The sequence below is a fragment of the Nannobrachium achirus genome (assembly GCF_963921795.1).
Source record: "Nannobrachium achirus genome assembly, chromosome: 19".
Lineage (NCBI taxonomy): Eukaryota > Metazoa > Chordata > Actinopteri > Myctophiformes > Myctophidae > Nannobrachium > Nannobrachium achirus.
The window spans coordinates 14,584,238-14,605,975 of record NC_137826.1 but is presented as its reverse complement, the minus strand read 5'-3'; the positions used below and the strand labels follow the sequence as shown (position 1 = coordinate 14,605,975).

Sequence of the window (21,738 nt, the reverse complement as noted above, 5' to 3'; positions counted from 1 at the left end):
TTAACAACTAGTCCTTACCCGTTCAAAGATATGAGCTCCGAAATGATGTGCAGTGTGTGGGTTATGGGATGTGCACTGTGCACACGGTATATGAGGGATGGAAAGTAACTTTAACTGGTACTTGCATGATAATATGTAGGAGCATCAATGTAAGAAATACCCGTTTCGTTTAATGGCTATGTGTGTGTGTGTGTGTGTGTGTGTGTGTGTGTGTGTGTGTGTGCAGCGGTTTGGACCGTGAGACCATCCGCAGAGTAGTCTGTGTTTCTTTTTGAGAGGGTCGGTCCGCCTGAAAAACGCGTTTTGGAACGAAACGGTTACGTTTTGCGCGTTTGTGACGCCCTCTACGGGTGGAATTGGAAATGCTTCTGGGGATTCGTTGAGTAAGCCACCCGCAACCTGTGGCAGAAATTCAGTGTTGACTCGACGTTTTGTTTGTGATTTATGGCTATTGTTTGCAAAACGGGCCCCTCCCGCTAACTTTGGAAGCCCGTTACGAACGAACGGTATGGACTATCAAAATATCCCTTGACTATGTTCATTGCATGGGTTCAGAGATCATGTGTACCCATTTTCGTGACATTTGAAGAAAATATGTAGGAAAAGGAGCAAAAAGTGTGTTTTGGAGAAAATTCAAAATGGCGGAAAATCTATCCTGACGCAAATGGGCGGGGCCTATATGGGGAGATGCGTATTGACCCAAGGAATCCAGGGAAAAAAGAATTTTAATTTTTCGACCTACGGTTCAAGAGTTACAAGGCAAGTAGGCCGTTATAGCGCCACCATGAGGCAGAGTGGAAATGCTTTTGGGGATTCGTTGAGTATGCCACCCGCGACCCTTGGTTAAAATTCAGTGTTGACTCGACAATTTGTTTGTGCTTTACGGCTATTGTTTGCGGTCCCATCCTGCTAATAACTTTGGAAGCCCGTTACGAACGAACGGTACAGACTATCGACATATCCCTTGAGTATATTCATTGCATGGGTTCATAGATCATGTATACCGCTTTTTGCGACATTTGAAGAAAATATGTAGGAAAAGGAGCAAAAAGTGTGTTTTGGAGAAAATTCAAGATGGCGGAAAATCTAGCCTGGCGCAAATGGGCGTGGCCTATATCGGGAGATGCGTCTCGACCCACGGAATCCAGGGAAAAAATAATTTTAATTTTCCGACCTACGGTTCAAGAGTTACAGGCCGAAACGTAAAGTGGACTGTTATAGCGCCACCATGAGGCCAACTGACAAAGTTATTTTTTATTTAATCCTTGATATCATTATAAATCTCCTCTCAGAGTTTTGTAACTGTAGCCCCTATGGTTTGCGAGAAAAAAAATATTGAATGTGAGTTTTTGCGATTCCCATTATAAGTCAATGGGAAAAATTAATTCACTAATAAATTAATATCAATTAAACGATTTGTGAAAGTGAAAAAAGGGCTTCACAGTTGTGTCAGGTGTGTTCATATGCTAATGGTGATGCGATTTCAGATCAATTGCTCCAGCCACTGAGGAGAAACGCTGTGACAGACAGACAGACAGACACTCAGACACTCAGACAGACATTCGCTAAATTATATGTTAGATGACAGTGAGATACTTGTTTGCACTAACTAGCATTGACTGCTATGGTCTCTTTTGCAAGACACTTTATGTATATATACTTATATATTATTCGCCCCCTCTATTGATGCACCTTCTCCTTATTGTCTCCACCAGCCGAAGGCTGAGGGAGAGTATGTTTTCCCCTCCGTCCGTCCGTCCGTGCGTGCGTCCGTCCGTGCGTGCGTGCGTGCGTCCGTCCGTCCGTTTGTCCGTTACCAGCTAATCTCCGGCGCCGTTGGCCCGGTCGCTGCCAAACTGTGCACACACACTCCCTCGACACCAATTCAGAACCTCTGCCCCAAATATTTCACATGGGCCTGTTCTAGCGCCACCAGGAGGCCGACTTTTGCAAAACTAACTTTTGCCAGTACTCCTACAGATTTTGTCCAAAAATCACGTAAATCAGTAGACAGCATCTCTACAGTCATGTGATCGACATGGATGTGTCAGATTTTCCATATTCCATCCTGATTGGCTAAAACTGGCTTTCAAAGTTTGCAGGATTGGTCAGTTTTGAATAAAATGCCTGAAATCCTGAACGCAGTGTGCGATTTTGGTGAAATTGTGCATGCACATTCCCAATAGGCAGAGGAATAAATGCCACTTAAGATAAATCAAATCAGCCTCATGGTGGCGCTATAACAGGCCGATTCATGTTTTCACCGATAACTCCACCGATTAGTGTCAAACTTTGTATGCGCACTCCTTAGAGGCCAAGGTAAAACCTTTTCCCTGCATTTTTTACATCAGCCTTTTATAGCGCCATCAGGAGGCCGACTTATGTAAAACACATTACATGCCTGACCTGGTGGAGACCTGTGCTCGGAAGAGCACTGCTTCTAGTTGGTACTGTACTGCTCTTGTCTTTGTTTTTTGTTTTTTTTCCCTCTTATCTATCTTTCTTACGTCTCTGTAACTTTGTAAATAACTGTATACTGCTGTGCTACTACTGGACAACTAAATTTCCCCCTTGGGATAATAAAGGTATCTATCTATCTATCTATCTATCTATCTATCTATCTATCTATCTATTTGTGAGCTTGTAGATCCGCTATTTTCAAACATTTTGTACTTTTACTTTTGTTACTTTTAGTACATTTTGATGCCAATACGTTCATACTTTTTCATACTTTTACTCACTTTTACTACATTTTGAATTCCGGACTTTTACTTGTAACGGAGTATTTCTACATTGCAGTACTGATACTTTTAAGTAAAAATGTGAGTACTTTATCCAACACTGCACGCACACACACACGCACGCACGCACGCACGCACGCGCACGCACACACACACACACTATGTTCCCCTGTGATACCCCGGGGTAATGGAGGTGGGGTCTCTCACTTGGCTTTTCATCATAACAGGAAGCGTGACAAACAAACAGTGTTAATGTGGGTGGCTGGGTGCACATATAACGTCGCCTCGGACACTGTTTACAAAGCACGAGCGCTGGAAAGAGTGTGCTCATTTTAGCTGAACCTATCCGTCTCTGTTCAGACATTTTCCAGGCTTTTTTTAAATATATATACGTATACGCATGTGAATCTGTGTAATAGGTCTGCCTCTTGGCCAGTGCATAATTGCAAAGGTTTTTTTACTAGTTAAATGCAGTGGTGGAAAAGGTACTACATTTTTTTACTTGAGTAAAAGTGTCAATACTGCAATGTAGAAGTACTCCATTACAAGTAAAGGTCCAGAATTCAAAATGTACTTGAGTAAAAGTACAAAAATATTGGCATCAAAATGTACTTAATAAGTACCCAAAGTAAAAGTACAAAATGTTTGAAAATAGCTGATCTATAAGCTCACAACACGTCGCGATGCGACGAGTTGTGAGCTTGTAGATCGGCTATTTTCAAATAGCCAAGGTATAAAATAGGGCTAAAGTGGTTTATGTATGTGTTTTAAATTATAATCTGTAAAGTAACCAGTAACTAAAGTTTTCAAATACATTTAGTGAAGTGAAAGTACAATATTTGGATCTGAGATGTAGTGGAGTAGAAGTAAAAGTATTGGAAATTGGAAATACTCAAATAAAGTACAAATACCTCAAAATTGGACTTAAGTAATGTACTTAAGTCAAATTTTGAGGTATTTGTACTTGAAGCCGAGCGCCAAACAACCCTGAAACAGTGGTAAATCAGCCAACAAACCACGACCCTCGAATGGTAAATTGCTTTTCTACCACTTCTACCATATAAATGAAAGAAACACAGTTGTAACTTGCAAGATCTTGGAAATGTTACAACTGCAACACAACAGTGGGCGGGGTCCATGAGCCAACTCAAGGTTGTTGACTGATTTACCACTGTTTTAAGCCACTGTTTTAAGCCAAAAGTGGTAGAAACTACTTTTGATGCTTTTGTGTGACTGTAGTGTTATCGAGTATAGGGGGGTTAATTTCCAAAAAAGCACGAAAAGTTAGGAGGTTTCTGCCGATGGCAACGACATACTGAAGCCACAGAGAAAGAAGTCGGCTGTCCCGCCCCCCTTGTTTGCAGTGTTTGCGACTTAGTCTCTTGAGAATTGGGGGACACACAGAGAAGTGTTTAGCGTTGGCGTGGTGTGGTCACCGCGCACACATTCCTCCAATGCTGCAAGGCCTACCCTACAGTATAGCTGCCATGATGAGGAAACTCTCTCCATATGTGCCCTTCACCAGTGGTGGATAAAGTACTCACATTTGTTACTTGAGTAATAGTATCAATACTGCAATGTAGAAGTACTCCATTACAAGTAAAAGTATTGGCATCAAAATGTACTAAAGTAGGCCTACCAAAAGTAAAAGTACAAAATGTCTACAAGCTCACAACGCGTCAACATGTACTAAAAGTACCAAAAGTACAAAATGTTTGAAAATAGCAGATCTACAAGCTCACAACGCGTCGTGATGCGACGCGTTGTGAGCTTGTAGATCGGCTATTTTCAAATAGCCAAGGTATCCACGGGTTTCCAACGCCCCATAGTGCATTGCGCAGACGTTGTACCGAGCTTCCGCCGCCGCAGCCGAGTGTGATTTACAAGCTCACAACGGGTTGCATCTGCGACGCGACGTGAGCTTGTATGTCTGCTGTTAAACCGGAAGTGCGGTCCAAATAATCTCCAGTAAACTCCCGCGGAAACAGGTGGATGGAATAAGGCTAAACTGATTAATGTATGTTTTTATTGCGACCGTCAGGGAGCAGTTTACTATGAAAACCTCCACCGGCCGTCCGTCCGTCGGTCGGTCGGTCGGTCGGTCACACGTCACACGTCACACCTTTGCCCTGCTCATATCTCCGCATCAGTATATAGGGCTTGTTTGTTTATTGTATGACATCACGCCACATCATCAGCTGTGGACTCTGTGATGTCATCGTATCGCATCAGTATATAGGGCTTGTTTGTTTATTGTATGACATCACGCCACATCATCAGCTGTGGACTCTGTGATGTCATCGTATCTCCATATATGGCCATCTCCGTATATGGAGATATAAGTCGTCCATGCCCAAGTATGGGCTGGTGAGGTCAGACTTTGTGTGATGCGTAGGTTATCTCCATATATGGAGATTCAACATTCCAGGCAATGCTCTCTTCCCTGGTGAGAATTGCCCCTTTATATAGGGCTTGTTTGTGTATTGTATGACATCACGCCACATCATCAGCTGTGGACTCTGTGATGTCATCGTATCTCCATATATGGCCATCTCCGTATATGGAGATATAAGTCGTCCATGCCCAAGTATGGGCTGGTGAGGTCAGACTTTGTGTGATGCGTAGGTTATCTCCATATATGGAGATTCAACATTCCAGGTGTAACTATGGCTACCCGTATGACGTGAGAGGTGGAGGTTGTGATATTTGTGGAGATAAGCGACCAACGGTCGCTTATCTCCCGATTAGGGAGTCTTACTGGTAATATTATAATTTATATCTGCAAAGTAACTAGTAACTAAGGTTTTCAAATACATGGAGTAAAAGTACAATATTTGGATCCGAGATGTAGTGGAGTAGAAGTAAAAGTATTGGAAATTCGAAATACTCAAGTAAAGTACAAATACCTCAAAACTGTACTTGAGTACATACATTACTTAAAGGGGAAGACCACCCATTTTCAATATTGAACTATGTCATTAATATACCTTAGAGGAGTTGTGTGGAAATAAAAAAGAAAATTCCCCCTCTTCTGTGTTGCCTAAAACTGGAGGATTGATTTTGAGGTTTGTATTGTAAAGTACAATGTGTGATGTCATCAAGTTGTGATTTGCAATACAAACCCTAAAATCAATCCTCCAGTTCTAGGCAACACAGAAGAGGGGGGACTTTTTTTTCTTTTCACACAACTCCTCTTAGGTATATTAACACGTTGACGTCCGAAATAGAATGGTGGTTGGTAGATTAGCCGTGACATTTCTATTATTGTATTGTGATCTGAGACATAATATTATGTTTATAAACATGACCCCGCAGCCCCTCCATCTTGAACAGCGCCGCTGTTTTTTCTTTTTTTTTCCCCCCAGGCCAGTAACTCACCATGATTTTCTCGATTTCCGTTGGGATAGAATGGGGGTTTTGGCCGATCGTCGATGTCCCCGTGCGTTTCGCGTGCGCGATCCTTTCACGTAAATGTCCCCGCAAATAGTCCATGTGTGACTGAAGAACAGAACTGAAAAGTTTCGCTAGCATAGCCCCAAGCATGGCTGCAGGAGGAGCTCGAGTGTGTAGACAGTAAACGGATGGGTGGAAGGTGCCTTGGAGAAGGAGAGGCGCTGACGTCACCTCTGCTTCATGCACGGTCTGCATGAGCTATCAGTGCACGAGTGGTGACTAGGGAAGGTTAGACGATCGCCGATTTTCGGATCAAAAGCTTTTTGATGGGAGAGAGGGAGGGGAGAGGAGAGGAGAGGAGAGGAGAGGAGAGGAGAGGAGAGGAGGGGAGGGGAGGGGAGGGGAGGGGGGGAGGGGACCTGATGCTAATGACTGATTATGAAGGTAATTACAACCATGCTGGTTCAGTTTCTAACACACACACACACACACGCATGCACACACACACACACACACACACACACACACACACACACACACACACACACACACACACACACACACACACACACACACACACACACACACAACCAGAAACACTGACAAATGCACAAACTCCAGCTTTTCACTCCCATTACCGACTGACATGTGGAAATGTGATTAGGACACAATGCAAGGCCGCGGGGAGGAAGAGGAAGATAGTTAACCAAGGGTATCACATGCTGCCTCGAGCCGCTCGGAAACGATCGATAGTGGAGTGGAACAACCGTTATGTGACCCTGCCTCACCTGTGAAGCCCGAGTTATGCTTGGTTGCACGCGTGGGTGTCGCGCAACCCTTCTACAAGCAAGCACACAGCGCGCCGTGCTTTTTGGACGCCTTGTGAGTTTGTAGATCGTCTATTTTCAGTATAAAGTAATGTATATGTAGGGGTGGTGATATGGTGATAAATATCGTTGAGAGGATACAATATCTCCACGATATTCCTTTTCAGAGATATCGTATGTATTGTGATACAATGAGGGAGACTAATACAAAATCTTGTTGAATTCTTAAAACAGAGATTCATTGCAGATGTCATTTAAACCTGCATTTTGGTCTAAATCAGTAGTTCTCAAACTTTAAAATATCAAGCTCCCCTTAACTCTGACAGTCAATGTATACTGTCAGAGTTACATACTTGTCAAGGGCCAATGTAGACCTCCCAAAGGGAACCCAGAGATTTTAGTTTTTGTTACCTTGTAGGTGGTTGTTGTACTATTAAGTAACTTGAAAAATAACCATAAAAACCAACATGAAAAATTATCGTGATAAGATCGTGTATCGCGATACCGCTTGGAAAAAATATTGTGATATTGTATTTTTCCATATCGCCCACCCCTAAGCATACGTATAAAACCGGCATGAACTTGGTATGTTGCGGTCAACAACTTGTTCTCAAGTGCTGCAATTTTCAGAGCTTTCAACATCTTTCCACAAGCTACAGCATTAGCCTGACAAGAGGAAGTGACTTTGTGCAACAATCTTAGATGTGCGTTTAAAAAAAAAAGAAAAACGTATGCCCACAACAACAACACGACTACAACAATAGCCAGTGAGTTTCACATGGCTCAGTTCCTGCTCTGACTGGCTATACCTCGCTGTAGGTTGCTGATATGAGGGAGGGGTGTTTCTTTCCCACAGAAGTCGGGGGCCTTCAAAGCACCGTTACTACCATCGGTGACGGTATATAAAACACAATATATGACAATCCTCCAGCAGTGGAAAAAGTACTCGCATGTTTTACGTAACTAAATACTGCAACGTATAAATCGTCATTGTCGGGTGGAAACCTTGTATCTCCAAGTTTCAAATGTGTACGTTCTTTCGCAAAGTAAAGCCCTGCTTCATCATACAAGGCCGTCGCACAAAAGTAGTGAAAACAGCAGATCTACAAGCACACAACGCCTCGCGGTAGATCGGCTGTTTTCACTAGTTTAAATCGTTAAAATGATAAATACAAAATGAACGGTTTTGGAGATACAAGGTTTCCACCCGACAACGACAAAATACTCTGTTACAAGGAGAGTCGTAACCCATTTAGGACTGAGGGGGATTCTAAAAACGCCCTCTAAATCATGACCTAAGTTTTCTGAAAAACTTCAAATAGGGGTTCCCGTCCTGAAGGGTAAAAACACCAAAAGTAGAAAGTAGCCATTATTACGTTTTCAAATGTATAAAATGTATACAAATCTTTTGAAAATAGCCGGTCTGCAAGCTCAGATGCGACGCATTGTGAGCTTGTAGATCGGATTTATTCAAGCGGACGAAATGTAGGGCTGAAGTGGTTAATGTATGTTTTGTAATAACAACTCGAATATACAAAGTAACTACATTTTTCAAATAATTGTAGTTGGAGTATGAGTACAATATTTGGCTTTGAGATGTAATGGAGTAGAATAAAAGGTACAGACAATTGGAAATACTTCAGTAAAGTAAAAAAAAAAAACTCAAAATGGTAGTAGTAGTTACTTTGCACCACTGATAAAAACACAATACACACACACGCACGCGCACACACACACACACACACGCGCACATACACACACACACACACACACACACACACACACACACACAATCGCACACACACAACTTAGAGGTTCCGCATGGGCTGATCTTATTGTGTGAGTACCTGCCAGGCGGTGAGGCAGGAAGTACACATGAGGTGACCACAAGGCTCAATCTTAACGTCTTTGTCGTTCTCGGCACAGATCTTGCACAGCTGGAAGGTGGAGCCCATTTCACAGTACAACTCGTACTGCTCCTGTTGAGGCAAACACACACGCACACGTTAGTCATCGACTGACGCACGCAGGCAATTATGTAAACGCAGCACACAAACGCGCAGAACAGTCGCCTCACGCTCGCGCACACACACACGCGCACACATACACACACACCTGCAGGCTGACACTGGCTATATAGCGCAGACGGAGCAGGATCTCACGTGCACGTATCTTACTGTTGGTATGTAAATGACGCACACACACACACACACACACACCCACCTGTGTGACCTTGATGTGATCGTGGGGAGTGGGCTCGCACAGGCCTGTGAGGTCAGGGTTGTAGCTGCGTCCGTCAGGGAACAAATAGCTGCGGATATGAAAGGGCAAACTTAGCCTGTGATATAATAGCTGCAACATAGACATGGGGCCGTGTTCAGTGGTGGGGAGAGAGCTCAAATGTTTTGCTTAAAGGAGTAGTTCACCACTTTTCAACCTGTCTTCATATAATAGGTCCTCACTAATGTTCATGATAAAATATCACAATTTTTTTCTACTCAGTCCAAGTCTCCTAGGAGAGCTGTGGGAAGTTCAGAATCCATCGTCTTGTGACATCATCATTTTCCCCAAAAAGAATCTAATCAATATTTTTGAAAAAAATATTTAGATTTTTATTATCGCGAGAACAATGGCTTCCACTTTAAAATTGCAACTTTTCAGGAATAGAAAGCCTGCAGTTTCTATAAGCTGGATTGGCAATCGATGATGTCACAAGACGATGGGTTTCTGATCTGCCGACAGCCCTCCTCTGAGAAAAAAAAAAAAAAAAAGGTATTTTTGAGTGAGGACCAATTATATGAACATAGGTTGAAAAATGGTGGAGTGCCCCTTTAAGTAATAGTATCAATACTGCAATGTAGAAATACTCTGTCTGCACTAATATTCTACCAATGAGAGTGATTTCTGCCAATGCATTTCAATCGAAATGGCGGTGGTTTGATGGTCTTGTGCAGCTTTCGGCGTGCGCAGCACGCACACCTTGCTCTACTGCCGTGCGGTTTGTTTAGGTATTGTACATCTACTGGGTAGTGGGTACATTATGCAGCTTCAATGATGCACATCCGCAGCACTCCCTAACACAGGAGATGAACTTTGTTTTCTCTGAGCTTTGAACCGGAGTAGTATCATGGCTGACTACTGTAGATTACACCCATCCAGCTGACAGTGAAAATGACGTCGTTTTTTTGTTTTGTATTTTAGTTTTTCTTTCTTGTGAATAACAACTTTGACTCGTGACATTCGTCGTGCACTTGAGTGGCTGGTGAGACGCAAGTTTTCTAGCACCTTCTCCTGGAAGCCATTTAAGGTCTGCCAGCTTGATAAATAACAGAAGTACCTGTAAACACATCCCTCCCCCAAGGCCTACAGCATAGGCTTCTAAAAAAGACGATATGTGAGAAGCAGCCGTTAACTAGGCAGAGTCTTTTTGATCGATGGCTGAGGAAAAGAGCGGTGCCGCGGCGCTAAAGGAAAGGAAGTGCGTTTGATGTGCCGAGGAGACCGTCAGACGGCAGCTGGCAGGTGTGATGGAAACAGACGTCGTCACAACAGCACTCTGTTGTCGGGGGCCAGACAACAAAACACGGTGTTTCATCTCTAGCACAAATATGGAACGCACACATGCCAATAACCCTCCCAGGCTCAGAAGCAGTGTCTTTAGGACCGGAAGAAAACAAAATTTATATTTAAATCAGATATGAATGATTCCGTCAGTTCATGTTCTGTCTACAGGCCGCCATGGCCCAAGAGTACAACGGACCAATACATGGAGGAGGGGGAGAGAGAGAGAGAGAGAGAGAGAGAGAGAGAGAGAGAGAGAGAGAGAGAGAGAGAGAGAGAGAGAGAGAGAGACCGACAGTCAGTGACTGACTGACTGACTGACTGACTGACTGACTGACTGACTGAGAGTGTGTAGGGAGGTGTGGACTGGAGGTTACGTACAAGCCCTCCCTGCATCCATCGATGAGGGCCTGGAACAGGGGCTTGTTGTGGGGGATGGTCTGCAGGATGTTGCCATCGTTGGTCACATAGCCGATGGCCCACTGACCCAGCCTGGTGCAGCTCAGCCTGAAGATGTAGCTGCATGGTGGAGGGACACAGGCACACAGAGATGTAAGAGCATGGTGGAGGGACACAGAGATGTAAGAGCATGGTGGAGGGACACAGAGATGTAAGAGCATGGTGGAGGGACACAGAGATGTAAGAGCATGGTGGAGGGACACAGGAACAAACAGCCCTGTACAACACATACTGTGCTGTACACAATGTCACGGAATCCTTTTTGACAATAATGTAGAGCAGCGGTTCTTCAAGCTCGAGCTCGAGACCCAGAAGTTACATTTGATGTCTCTGTGCGACTCAAATGTACAGAAATACATCCCCTTAGAGAAATATCTCCCATTACAAAATGATATCACATGTTTTATCCCTAGCTTTTGTTCAGACTGAATTAAATATTGTACATGCATTTCCTTTATGGAATGTACTGTAGACTGTTTGACAGGTTTGATATTTCTGTTTGATATCGTAATTTAACAATTTAATTGACAATGTCCAGGTACCACATTATTTGGGAAGGCCAATTAGAAGAAAATAACAGTTCATAATGTGTTGTGAGATTGGTAGATCGGCTATTTTGGCCGTATGACCATACTACAGGGGTTTAACCATAATAATATTCATACATTTTATTTATAACACACTTCACATTTTCCCAAACCTCAAAGTGCTACAGGGTTTGAAAACATTGGCATCAAAACAGCCGACTAGGAACGGTAAAGAAAAAAATCCCAGATCGACTACATAAACAAATACTTCCAAGTGATGCCCAACACAAGAAAAGAAAAGTCCCTGCGCTCTAATAATTATCCAACCCAGTGGAGGAAACAATAGTTCAGATAGCAGACCACAGTGTGATGTCGTCGTTGTCGGGTGGAAACCTTGTATGTCCAAAACCGTTTGCTTCGTACCTATCGTTTTTTAAATGATTTAAACTACTGAAAACAGCCGATGTGCTTGTAGATCAGCTGTTTTCACTACTTTTGTGCGACGGCCCGGTATGATGAAGCAGGGCTTTACTTTATGAAAAAAATTACAAATTTGAAACTTTGGAGATACGAGTTTTCTGCCCGACAGTGACGATATATGAATTTCAATCTGCAGCACTTGTACAAGCAGCATCCTGTGAATCACCCCATCTGCTCGGCTGAAGACACAGGAACAACAATCCACAGACTTCATGATGGTTGCATCAACACCCACATGTGCACTTCACTCGCACACGCTGGGGACAGACTTCAGTGAGGGCCTCTGTGTGTGTGTGTGTGTGTGTGTGTGTGTGTGTGTGTGTGTGTGTGTGTGTGTGTGTGTGTGTGTGTGCATGTTCGTTGTGGGACATAAGAGATCCTGCAATACATCAAAAGATCCCAGATGCAAACAATCCTTTTGATAAAAAAAAAAAAGGATTTCTGTGGCTTCAGCAGACAACACAGCCCCATCGTGTAGGCCACTGTTTCCCAAACGGTGGGTCAGGACCCTTTTGTAAAAAAAAGATTTCCCCCTCCACCAACAAAAACTTTTTTTTTAATTTATTTTTTTAACCCATTTAGACCTGGTGCCACCTACTAGTATACGTTGTTTTACCTTTCAAACCGGATGCCACCTCTGTGTCTCATTAGTATTTGCTATACATATTATAGCAACATCATTCATTTTACATCTTTTGAATAAGAATCTGAAGGTTTTCAGAAACCTTAGGTTAGGTTTTAGAAGGCGTTTTTAGAATCGGCCTCTAAATGGTTACGGATATTTGAAGAATTGTACACATTTTAAAACAAACAAACACATCTAAGAAATTCCATAAATTAAAACTAATTATAATTAAAAGAGGTAGTGAAAATAGCCAATCTACAACCTACAGACCAATTTTTATGGGTCACTCACGGCTCAAGTAAAAAACTCAAGATTTTCCGCTCCCCCAATTTGAAATAGTGAAAATAGCCAATCTACAAGCTTGTAGATCTGATCATAAACCCACAGTGTTGGGTGTATGGTAAAAGGGGAGGGGATGATTATATGATGTCACACTATTGGATCGGCACTTTTGACCCACAAGGTGGCAGCCTTGAGGAAGAAACCCAAAATACAAAGGGAATACATAGTTGCTCATAACAACCACACCGGGGGGTCTAATGAAGTACTGTCAACCTCCTAGACACATGAAAACCAGAAAAAGTACAAAACTATGGCACCACCTCTTTAAGAAAAGGAACAAAGGTAAAAGAAAGGGAAAAAAGTGGACTTGTTAGTTGTTTTTTATAAATATTGAACCAACGACAAGTATTAAACAGAGCTTGCAATTAAATAATATCTACATAATGGAACCCATTGGAACACAGCTTAATTCTCCATTTTCTGAAAGGTTTTGGACACACAAGGTTTCCACCTGACAGGCTGACAGCGACGATATCGCTATTACCCTTTGCCATATTATAACAGGACGGGCATGCAATTTGAGTCTTATCTTGTGATAGTATTATTTTTTCCCTTTCTCATCTTGTTGATGAAATTACTCCTGACAGCATCATTAATAGCCTTCTATTGTCCTTAATATTCTTCAAATGAACATGTCATAGTCATCCAGTCCTGATGTCGTCAATGACAGTTGCGTGTACCCTGGGGAATGCGACGGATGAGACATCTCATCTTTATTACCATCGCCTGCTAGGAAACACGTCAAATACAACAGACAACACTGTCTAGAGTCTAGACACACTGATTTATGAAGTCCATTTGTTCCTTTGATAACATTTCCCTGCAACAAACAGCACTTTTTTTAACGCCTTTCATTTTATTTCATGCACGGCTTCCCATCAGTCGTTTCAAATCACAGTTTGGTATAAAGGAACATTGCGCAGCAGCGCAGTGTGGAACAATTTGAATGTGGAAGACAAAAAAACACGCGGCGAGAACAGGAATCTGGCACGACACGAAACCAGCATGAGGCTCAGAGTGCTACGATGTGACCATCATAAGATGCCATCTCCAAAACAAAAGCAACAAACACACACAGTGGTGAAAATATGTCTCTCTTTAGATTTGAATCACTTTAATCAATATTTTATGCTTTAACTATTAAAAAAATAGCCGAAATACAAGCTCACAGCGAGGCACCGAGTGCCACGCTGCAAGCTTGTAGATCTGTTATTTTTGAAAAATCGTGAACATTTGTACACATCTATTTTTGACCCGATTCTATGAATGTCTTCTAAATCCTTCTTCTAAATCAGTGGTTCTCAAACCTTTTCATGATTTCACTGTTATTTATTTTTCTATGTTATGTAATTAGAATTTGAATTATTTTCCACCATGCATTTCCTACTTACGGGGGAAAAAAAGGGGTCTTGTGTTAGCCTTGTGAGAATTTGCAACCGAAAATAATTGGCAGCACTATATACACAAGCTCATTAGTGGCTTGTTAGTATGTAGAAAGTGATTCTCACTCATTAAAATTAATAATGCTGTGCAGTCAGCGCAAGTGTTTTGTTCTGTCTGCTTTCTATGCAAATTCAGGTTTTTTTTAAGAAAGAAATTGAGTCTTACATCAACGCTAATCTTTTAATATTCATCACAAATATCCAAGCATCTATAAACTGTAGCACAGTATCTACCTATCTTGTTGTAACCACTTAAACACTATAATTATAGTTATAATGGAGCTGCCATTTTTCCTTCTCCACCAAATATCTTTGCCTGTGAGTTCTTGAGAGAATAGGGATTCTAGGGTTCAAGTGGTTACGATAAAAACCAAGGGGATGCAGTGGGTACAAAGTTGGTTGAATTAAGGGCTGTACACACCAATCACTATAACAATAATTAACTATAAATATATTGTTTTAAAAATCATTACAACTCAAGTGTTTAGCAGAGTCCACACCACAACTATAACGACGATGACAGTTGTGAAATATATACAATTTAGGAATTTAGCAGAGGCTCAGGTCAACAAATTAACCTGGCATCTGTCTAATAACATGCTATCTAAATAACCTTTCCATAAGCCTGCAAGTTCGTCAATGCTAGGGCAAGTGCTACGGGCTAAGATGGAGTCTGAAGAGGTGCATCTTAGTTATTGTTATCGTTCGTTGTCTGGATGGTCCTTGCACACAGGTGTCACACACCAAAAATAGCCGATCTACAAGCTCATAGATCTGCTATTTCCAGTGAGCGACACCCATGGACGACCAAGTATAAATCAGGCTGAACAGAGAGATATTTATAATCTAAAGTTTTCAGAACGTGTGTCTGGGAACCATTTGTTTGGTTGCCATACTGTCAATGTTGCCAATGTTGATGTTCTGCAAAAAGCTCATAAATATTTACGATTCTGTCTGCAAGACGAGGAGCTTCGTTATAGCATACACAGGCATCCTAGAACAGGATTGTGGCTTCACTTCTAGATAACATGAAAGAAAAAGCATGCACGCGGCCGGCGGAGGACCTTCTTAATAGGCTTGGGTAAACAAACGCTGAAATATATAGCCCTGCTACAGGGTCAATAGAAGCATGCCGTGCAATAAAGCACCGCGTTCGTAAAATCAATAGAACCAAATACCTCTGCACATACAGACATACACCGTGGCGATACTAGGGCTGACAACCGTCCCTTTGAAATACGGAATTGTCCCTTATTGAACTGACTTTGTTCCTTATTCTTTGGGAACCAATCAATGAACCTTGAATCTTACTAATTTCAAACAGATCACAATATATACAGTATACTGTTACTGTACATATTCTATAATACAGGTTGTAATTAAACCACTTAAACCCTGTAGACTCTGTACTTGCTTGGACCGCTTTTTTCTGTTTACCGCAAATCGATTTACCCAAAATAGTCTCCTCATCCAAAACTATTACTTTTCAGGAGTCAAATTCAAAAGTATCAAAAAGTTGTAGATCTACAAGCACACAACACGTTGCTTCACTCTCCGTTTCGAGCTGGCAGATATGCTACTTTTGACGCTTTTAAGTGACTGCTGTAGTCTGATCAAGTAGGCCGTTCATTTTCGAGAAAAAAAACACAAAAAGTTAGAACACGGAGATGGTAGGTTTCTGACAGACAGCAACGACACACAGCATACATTAGGGCATTCACCAAATATAAGAATATTCGAATATTCGAATATCAAAGTCACTATTCGACGTTGTTCACCGAACTTGAATATTCGCTTATTTTTATTTCTTTGTTTTCTCTTTAAAAAAATCACACCCGTGTGAACTGAGCGGTGGTCGTGGGGAGGGGGGGGGGGTGCCTGTGTGTGTGTGTGTGTGTGTGTGTGTGTGTGTGTGTGTGTGAGAGAGAGAGAGAGTATTGCAGTTGATGCTCAGACTAGACTCAACATCACCCTCTCTGGTCACTGAGTGGTAGTTCAGGCTACATACACACACGGACGGATACATACACGGATACACACACGGCCATGCTATGGAGCGGTCTACCACCGCTCAGGAATATATAGTTTATACAGCTTGGCTAGATAGGAAGTCATAAGAATGAGTTGTCAATGCCCCTGGTGGATGAATTTAATGCTCTATAACAGGGGTTCTCAAACTTTAACATATTTGAACTGGGAACCCCCACCCTGACAAGCACTTGGAATTGTAGGTATTACATTTAATGTGACTCGGTTCCGCAGATACTGTAAATATTGTGAAAATAGACGATCTACGTGCTCACAACGCCTCGCAACGCGAGGCGTTGTGAGCATGTAGATCCGCTATTTTCACAATGTTCGCCTCTTGCTTACTTAATATTTGACAGTTCGGCCAGCCCTGTAGAATATTCGACTATTCGAATACTTTGAGGTCGAATAATTCAAATACTAAAAATCACTATTTGTGAATGCCCTAGCATACAGTGAGATTTTTTTTTACCCTTTTCTGGACGTCCCTTATTTTTCTTGGAAATAAGGTTGTGCCTTGTTTGAATATCAGGTGGTTGTCACAACCCTACAGTGGGTGAGAGCTTACCTGCCAGGCTTGTTGATGTACTTGTGCAGTCTGGCTTTGACCTCGTCGTAGGTCAGGAAGGCCATGTATCCAGGATGAGTCACCGCCAGGAAGTTCCAGTTCCTCAGAATCGACCCCCAAGGCTGCAAAACGCACACAGAGAAGGCCAGACGTCAGTATACACACACACACACACACACACACACACACACACACACACACACACACACACACACACACACACACACACACACACACACACACACACACACACACACACACACACACACACACACACACACACACACACACACACACACACACACACACACACACACGCGCACGCGCAGACCAGATTTTGTGATAGAAATTAGCGACCCGGTCTATGAAAACAAGCCCAGAAGAAGCGACTAATTAGGCCACATGAGCGCTTTAAACCTACGTATATACACGTTGTCTGTTTGAAAATAGCAGATCTACAAGCTCACAACGTGTGGCATCGCGACACATTGTGAGCTTGTCGATCTGCTAATTTTTTTTTCTTGGGGGAAAAAGTGACACATTTGAAATGTATTTTTTAAACGTTTCACAAATCTGCTACAGGGGTCCTTGGCACAAAAGGTTTTCAGATGTGGATACATATTAATTTGGGGGTCCTTGACATGAAAAGATTTGAGAAACACTGGTTTAAACTACATTAAGGAAGCAAGCCCAAATAAGTAACTACACAAGTCCAAAAAAACACAACCCGCAATTACCAACGTTTACAATTGACTTTAAAGAAAAACAAGCCCAAAGTCGCTTATAATAACCAAATGTGGCAACACTGACACTAGTCATACATATACTCAGAAAATTCATGATAATCATCAAAGTATCTGAGTGGCCACGAGGGGATTGGATTATTTGTTTATTGAGGAATAATTCTGGCCAGCAAGTCTAAGGCATAAAAAAAGAATTACTACTTAGAGAAGAAATACACTTCCTACACAATCTCCAAGACAACCAGATTAACCACATGGTGTCTTCATATTGGGAGAATATAAATCTTAAAAAGGGAAGAGAGAGGCATCTACACGGTCACAATCGCAACACGTTGTGAGCCATTGTTGAATGCCGATTACCGAAGTACAGTATCTGGGGCTTAAAGGATTTAACCTGCGGTATAAGGCTGTAGAATCTTATAGTGGAATGAATTGCATCAAATACAGCGCTGATCTGGAGGAGAAAAATTTGGCTAGAGCTGCTAAAAGACACCGCAACTGCAAAGGGATTAAAAGGGCCTCTAAAGTCACTATTTTAAGCTATAACAGTAATAGGTGAATGGGGTTTAAGTTAATTAAGCTAGCATGTGATACTTATACTCGCAAGAGCTTGAGAAGCGGTCGGCTTTGTCGTGTGGGTGGCTGTGTCTCTATTTAGATCTGGTTGTTTTTTTGGTGACCGCTATTTGGGTTGGTAGTCTGGCAAACACTCATTTGATCTGGAAGGAACTGTGAGCTAACATTCACTTCCACATCAAATGGGTGGAGACTTATTACTGGTCTACCAACTAGGGAAGATGGAATAAATGCCCACTGTGGGAACAACAGTTTTACTAAGCAAAGAAGTGTTTGTTATGTTAGACGTAAACAGTGACAAACTGTGAGTACAAATTCAAAAAGAGGTAGTGATTGTCTGTTCCATTCTCAACCATATCTAAAATTGCTCACTCAGATCTACAGTATGGGGTGAATTCAAAGTGATCCCACAACAATACAACATTCAAAACAACCATTGCGTAATCCCTCTGGAAAATAGCCGATCTACAAGCTCACAAGGCGTCGCCGCACTTGTAGATCAACTATTTTTGGCATGCAATACCGACGCGCAATGATGTATGAATCTATATTCATTTTGGCTGTTGACTGGAGAAAGTTATTACAGTATGTTGAAACCAATGTCAGCACATTGGTGGAGAGACACTGTTTTCAGTGACTCAACCACTTTTATCTAACGGAAGGAAAAAAAGACACATTGTGAAATGTGAATAGAGATGTTGTTGTTAACAACGGGAGATGACCCGAAACTAATGGCTGGTTTGTGGCAAGAGAATGTCATGTCTTATTGGCTTCATGCGATAGTTGTGGAGCGCAACGTTATTATAGTTTTAAAATGTCCTGTAGTTGTAGTTTTTTTATTTTGTTTTGACCTTGATTTCAATTTCAGCTAGTTTAGTTTGCTAGTTTAGTTTAGGTTTTAGGTTTTGATTTTTATAAAAGAATTGTAAAATGGATTATTAAAAGTCTTTGCACGCTACTACGTTAAAAGAAAAATCAACCTCACGTTATGTCAATCACAATTGCACACTGCCACCCGTTTCGTATTTATTTTTGGACCAGATTTTCGCAACTGTCACCACTCCCTTGTTCTCTCTCTCTCCTTTCTCTCTCCTGTGCCTGAAAAACGTTTTTGCGGATTTTGGATTTCCAAAAAACGCAGCAGTGTACAACCACCTTAAGGGGCATTATTTGACAAAGTCAGGTAAAAAAAAGTAAACATTTCCGGTCTACATGCTCACAATGCATCACATCTCGACACATTGTGAGCTTGTAGGTCTGCAATTTCTTTTGGCTGATACATTTTCTCTATGAAATTTCATTCGTTTTGTAAAACAGCTCAATGTAGTTATCGTTTTCTGTAAAGCCTCCTTTAGATTTTTATTTGAGTTGACACTTTTTTCGTTAATCCTGGTTTTCATGAATTCGTTATAGTGTTAGTCTATAACACGGTCAACTATAACAATGATGACGACCTACTGTAAGTGTTATGTGGGTTCAATGACTAGCAGGTCGCCCTGAACCCGAGAGGAAACGCAGCACGCTGATAGGCAGAAGCTCAAAATAGTCATCATCACATCCTTTCTGACTCATTCCTCACTAGTTTCTGTTCTCTTCACAATAAAAGCCCATGACCAGACCATTGTTCCAGGTCTGTTCTCTCGATTTCGTCAAGCCTCCACGCTTGATTATCACAAAACCACTTGCATACTCTCTAAGTGGAAAGATCCAGCGTAGATGTACAGTATATACTGTAGTACACGGGCAGGGCTACGTGTCAACCAGTAGGTGTACTACTATACCCATTACCCACAGTGGTGGAAAAAGTACATCATTAAGGCCTAGAATTATTGAATGCTTTAACCAGTGAAAAATAGCAGATATACAAGCTCACAGCGCGGCACCGAGTGCCGCGCTGCGAGCTTGTAGATCTGCTATTTTTGAAAAAAGTCGTGAAAATGTGTGCAAATCTTTGAATATATGCGTTTTTAAAGCGAACGTTTGTAACTCAAATTTTGCTTCTGGATGGTCCTTCCTTGGAACTATAATATTTTTTTGAGAGATATAGATGACATAGTAGTCTCTCAAGAACAGAGAAACTGAGCTGTTAACTGTTAAGTGAAAAGGATCTTTTATTTGACGATGGCGAGCCAGATTGCTGACATAGAAACATAGGTTTTTAAAAAAAAAAACTTAGAAGGATTCAAAAGACACTTATATAGAGTCGGGTCCAAATTCAAATTTTCACGATTTTTCAAAAATAGCAGATCTACAAGCTCGCAGCGAGGCACCGAGTGCCAATAGTTAAAGCATAAAATAATGATACACAATAATGTGTTCCCGGTTCTAAATGGGTTAAAAAAAAGAAAAAAATCACACCCGTGTGAACTGAGCGGTGGTTGTGTGTGTGTGTGTGTGTGTGTGTGTGTGCGTGCGTGTGTGTGTGCGTGTGTGTGTGTGAGAGAGAGAGAGAGAGAATATTGCAGTTGATGCGGATCATACGGACATACACGGATACACGGATACATACACGGATACACACACGGCCATGCTATGGAGCGGTCTACCACCGCTCAAAAACGAATGAAGGAATGAGGCACTGGAGCATCACAGTCATATAACATGTCTTCTATACATCATGACAGAGGACTAACGTTTCAATGCCAGAGGCATCTTCCCCTCAGAGTGTTTTTGGGCAAGGTTTGACCCTAAACCGAGTCCTTTTGACTTCCATAATAAATTAACAGTAACTATTTGAAAACGTGTAACACATACTGTTGCTGTCGGTGCCTCATCTGCATGCAGAAACCTAAGTCACACTGAAGACACTGAAGAAAGGAGCTCCACTGAATGAAACATTTGGCTCTTGTCCTTCAGTGAGTGCAGAGCCAGCAGCCAGCAGACACAGGGGGCTATCAGCACTGAAGGCACATGCTGAACAGCCTGAACCGCTGCCAAAGGACAGGTTAGACTCTCAATGACTCTCTAGGTCATGACAATACATTCACAGTTATTCAAACTAATCCATTTAATCGACTATAAAAAAAACAAATGTGACAATCGATTTTAATAAATAAATGATACATTTGTCAGCTAATGCTATACAGTGTTTGCTTTTTGTGCGTCACTCTTGTGAAATAGGTAAGCAGACTAATTTAGTAACAAAAACTATTCGATTTTCTACCCGCAACGATACACACACACACACACACAGTCAAACACACACACACACGCACACGCACACGCACACACACACACACACTAGTAAGACGCCTCAGGGTGACAAGGGCGAGGTCGTGCCATGTCTTGGCCATCTGGCCAGTGATGTATTATCGGACCAGTTACCCCTTTTATATGGAAACTCCTGGTACCCATTTACGTAGATCCATGTACTGTAATATTGATGACATTAGGGATCTCCATATATGGGAATAAAGGGGATTCTGT

The 21,738-nt window shown here is 41.9% G+C and overlaps 1 protein-coding gene across 1 annotated transcript in view; it reads right to left on the bottom strand.

The window, feature by feature from the left end:
• Positions 1-21,738, bottom strand: part of cblb (Cbl proto-oncogene B, E3 ubiquitin protein ligase) — a 106,411-nt gene that overhangs the window by 30,445 nt on the left and 54,228 nt on the right. Inside the window, exons 6-9 of the mRNA XM_080748379.1 lie at positions 16,994-17,115; positions 10,904-11,041; positions 9,185-9,272; positions 8,809-8,940 (exon numbers count right to left, since the gene is read on the bottom strand). Of these exons, the coding sequence (XP_080604505.1) occupies positions 8,809-8,940; positions 9,185-9,272; positions 10,904-11,041; positions 16,994-17,115 (480 nt within the window). The remainder of the gene's footprint in view (positions 1-8,808; positions 8,941-9,184; positions 9,273-10,903; positions 11,042-16,993; positions 17,116-21,738) is intronic.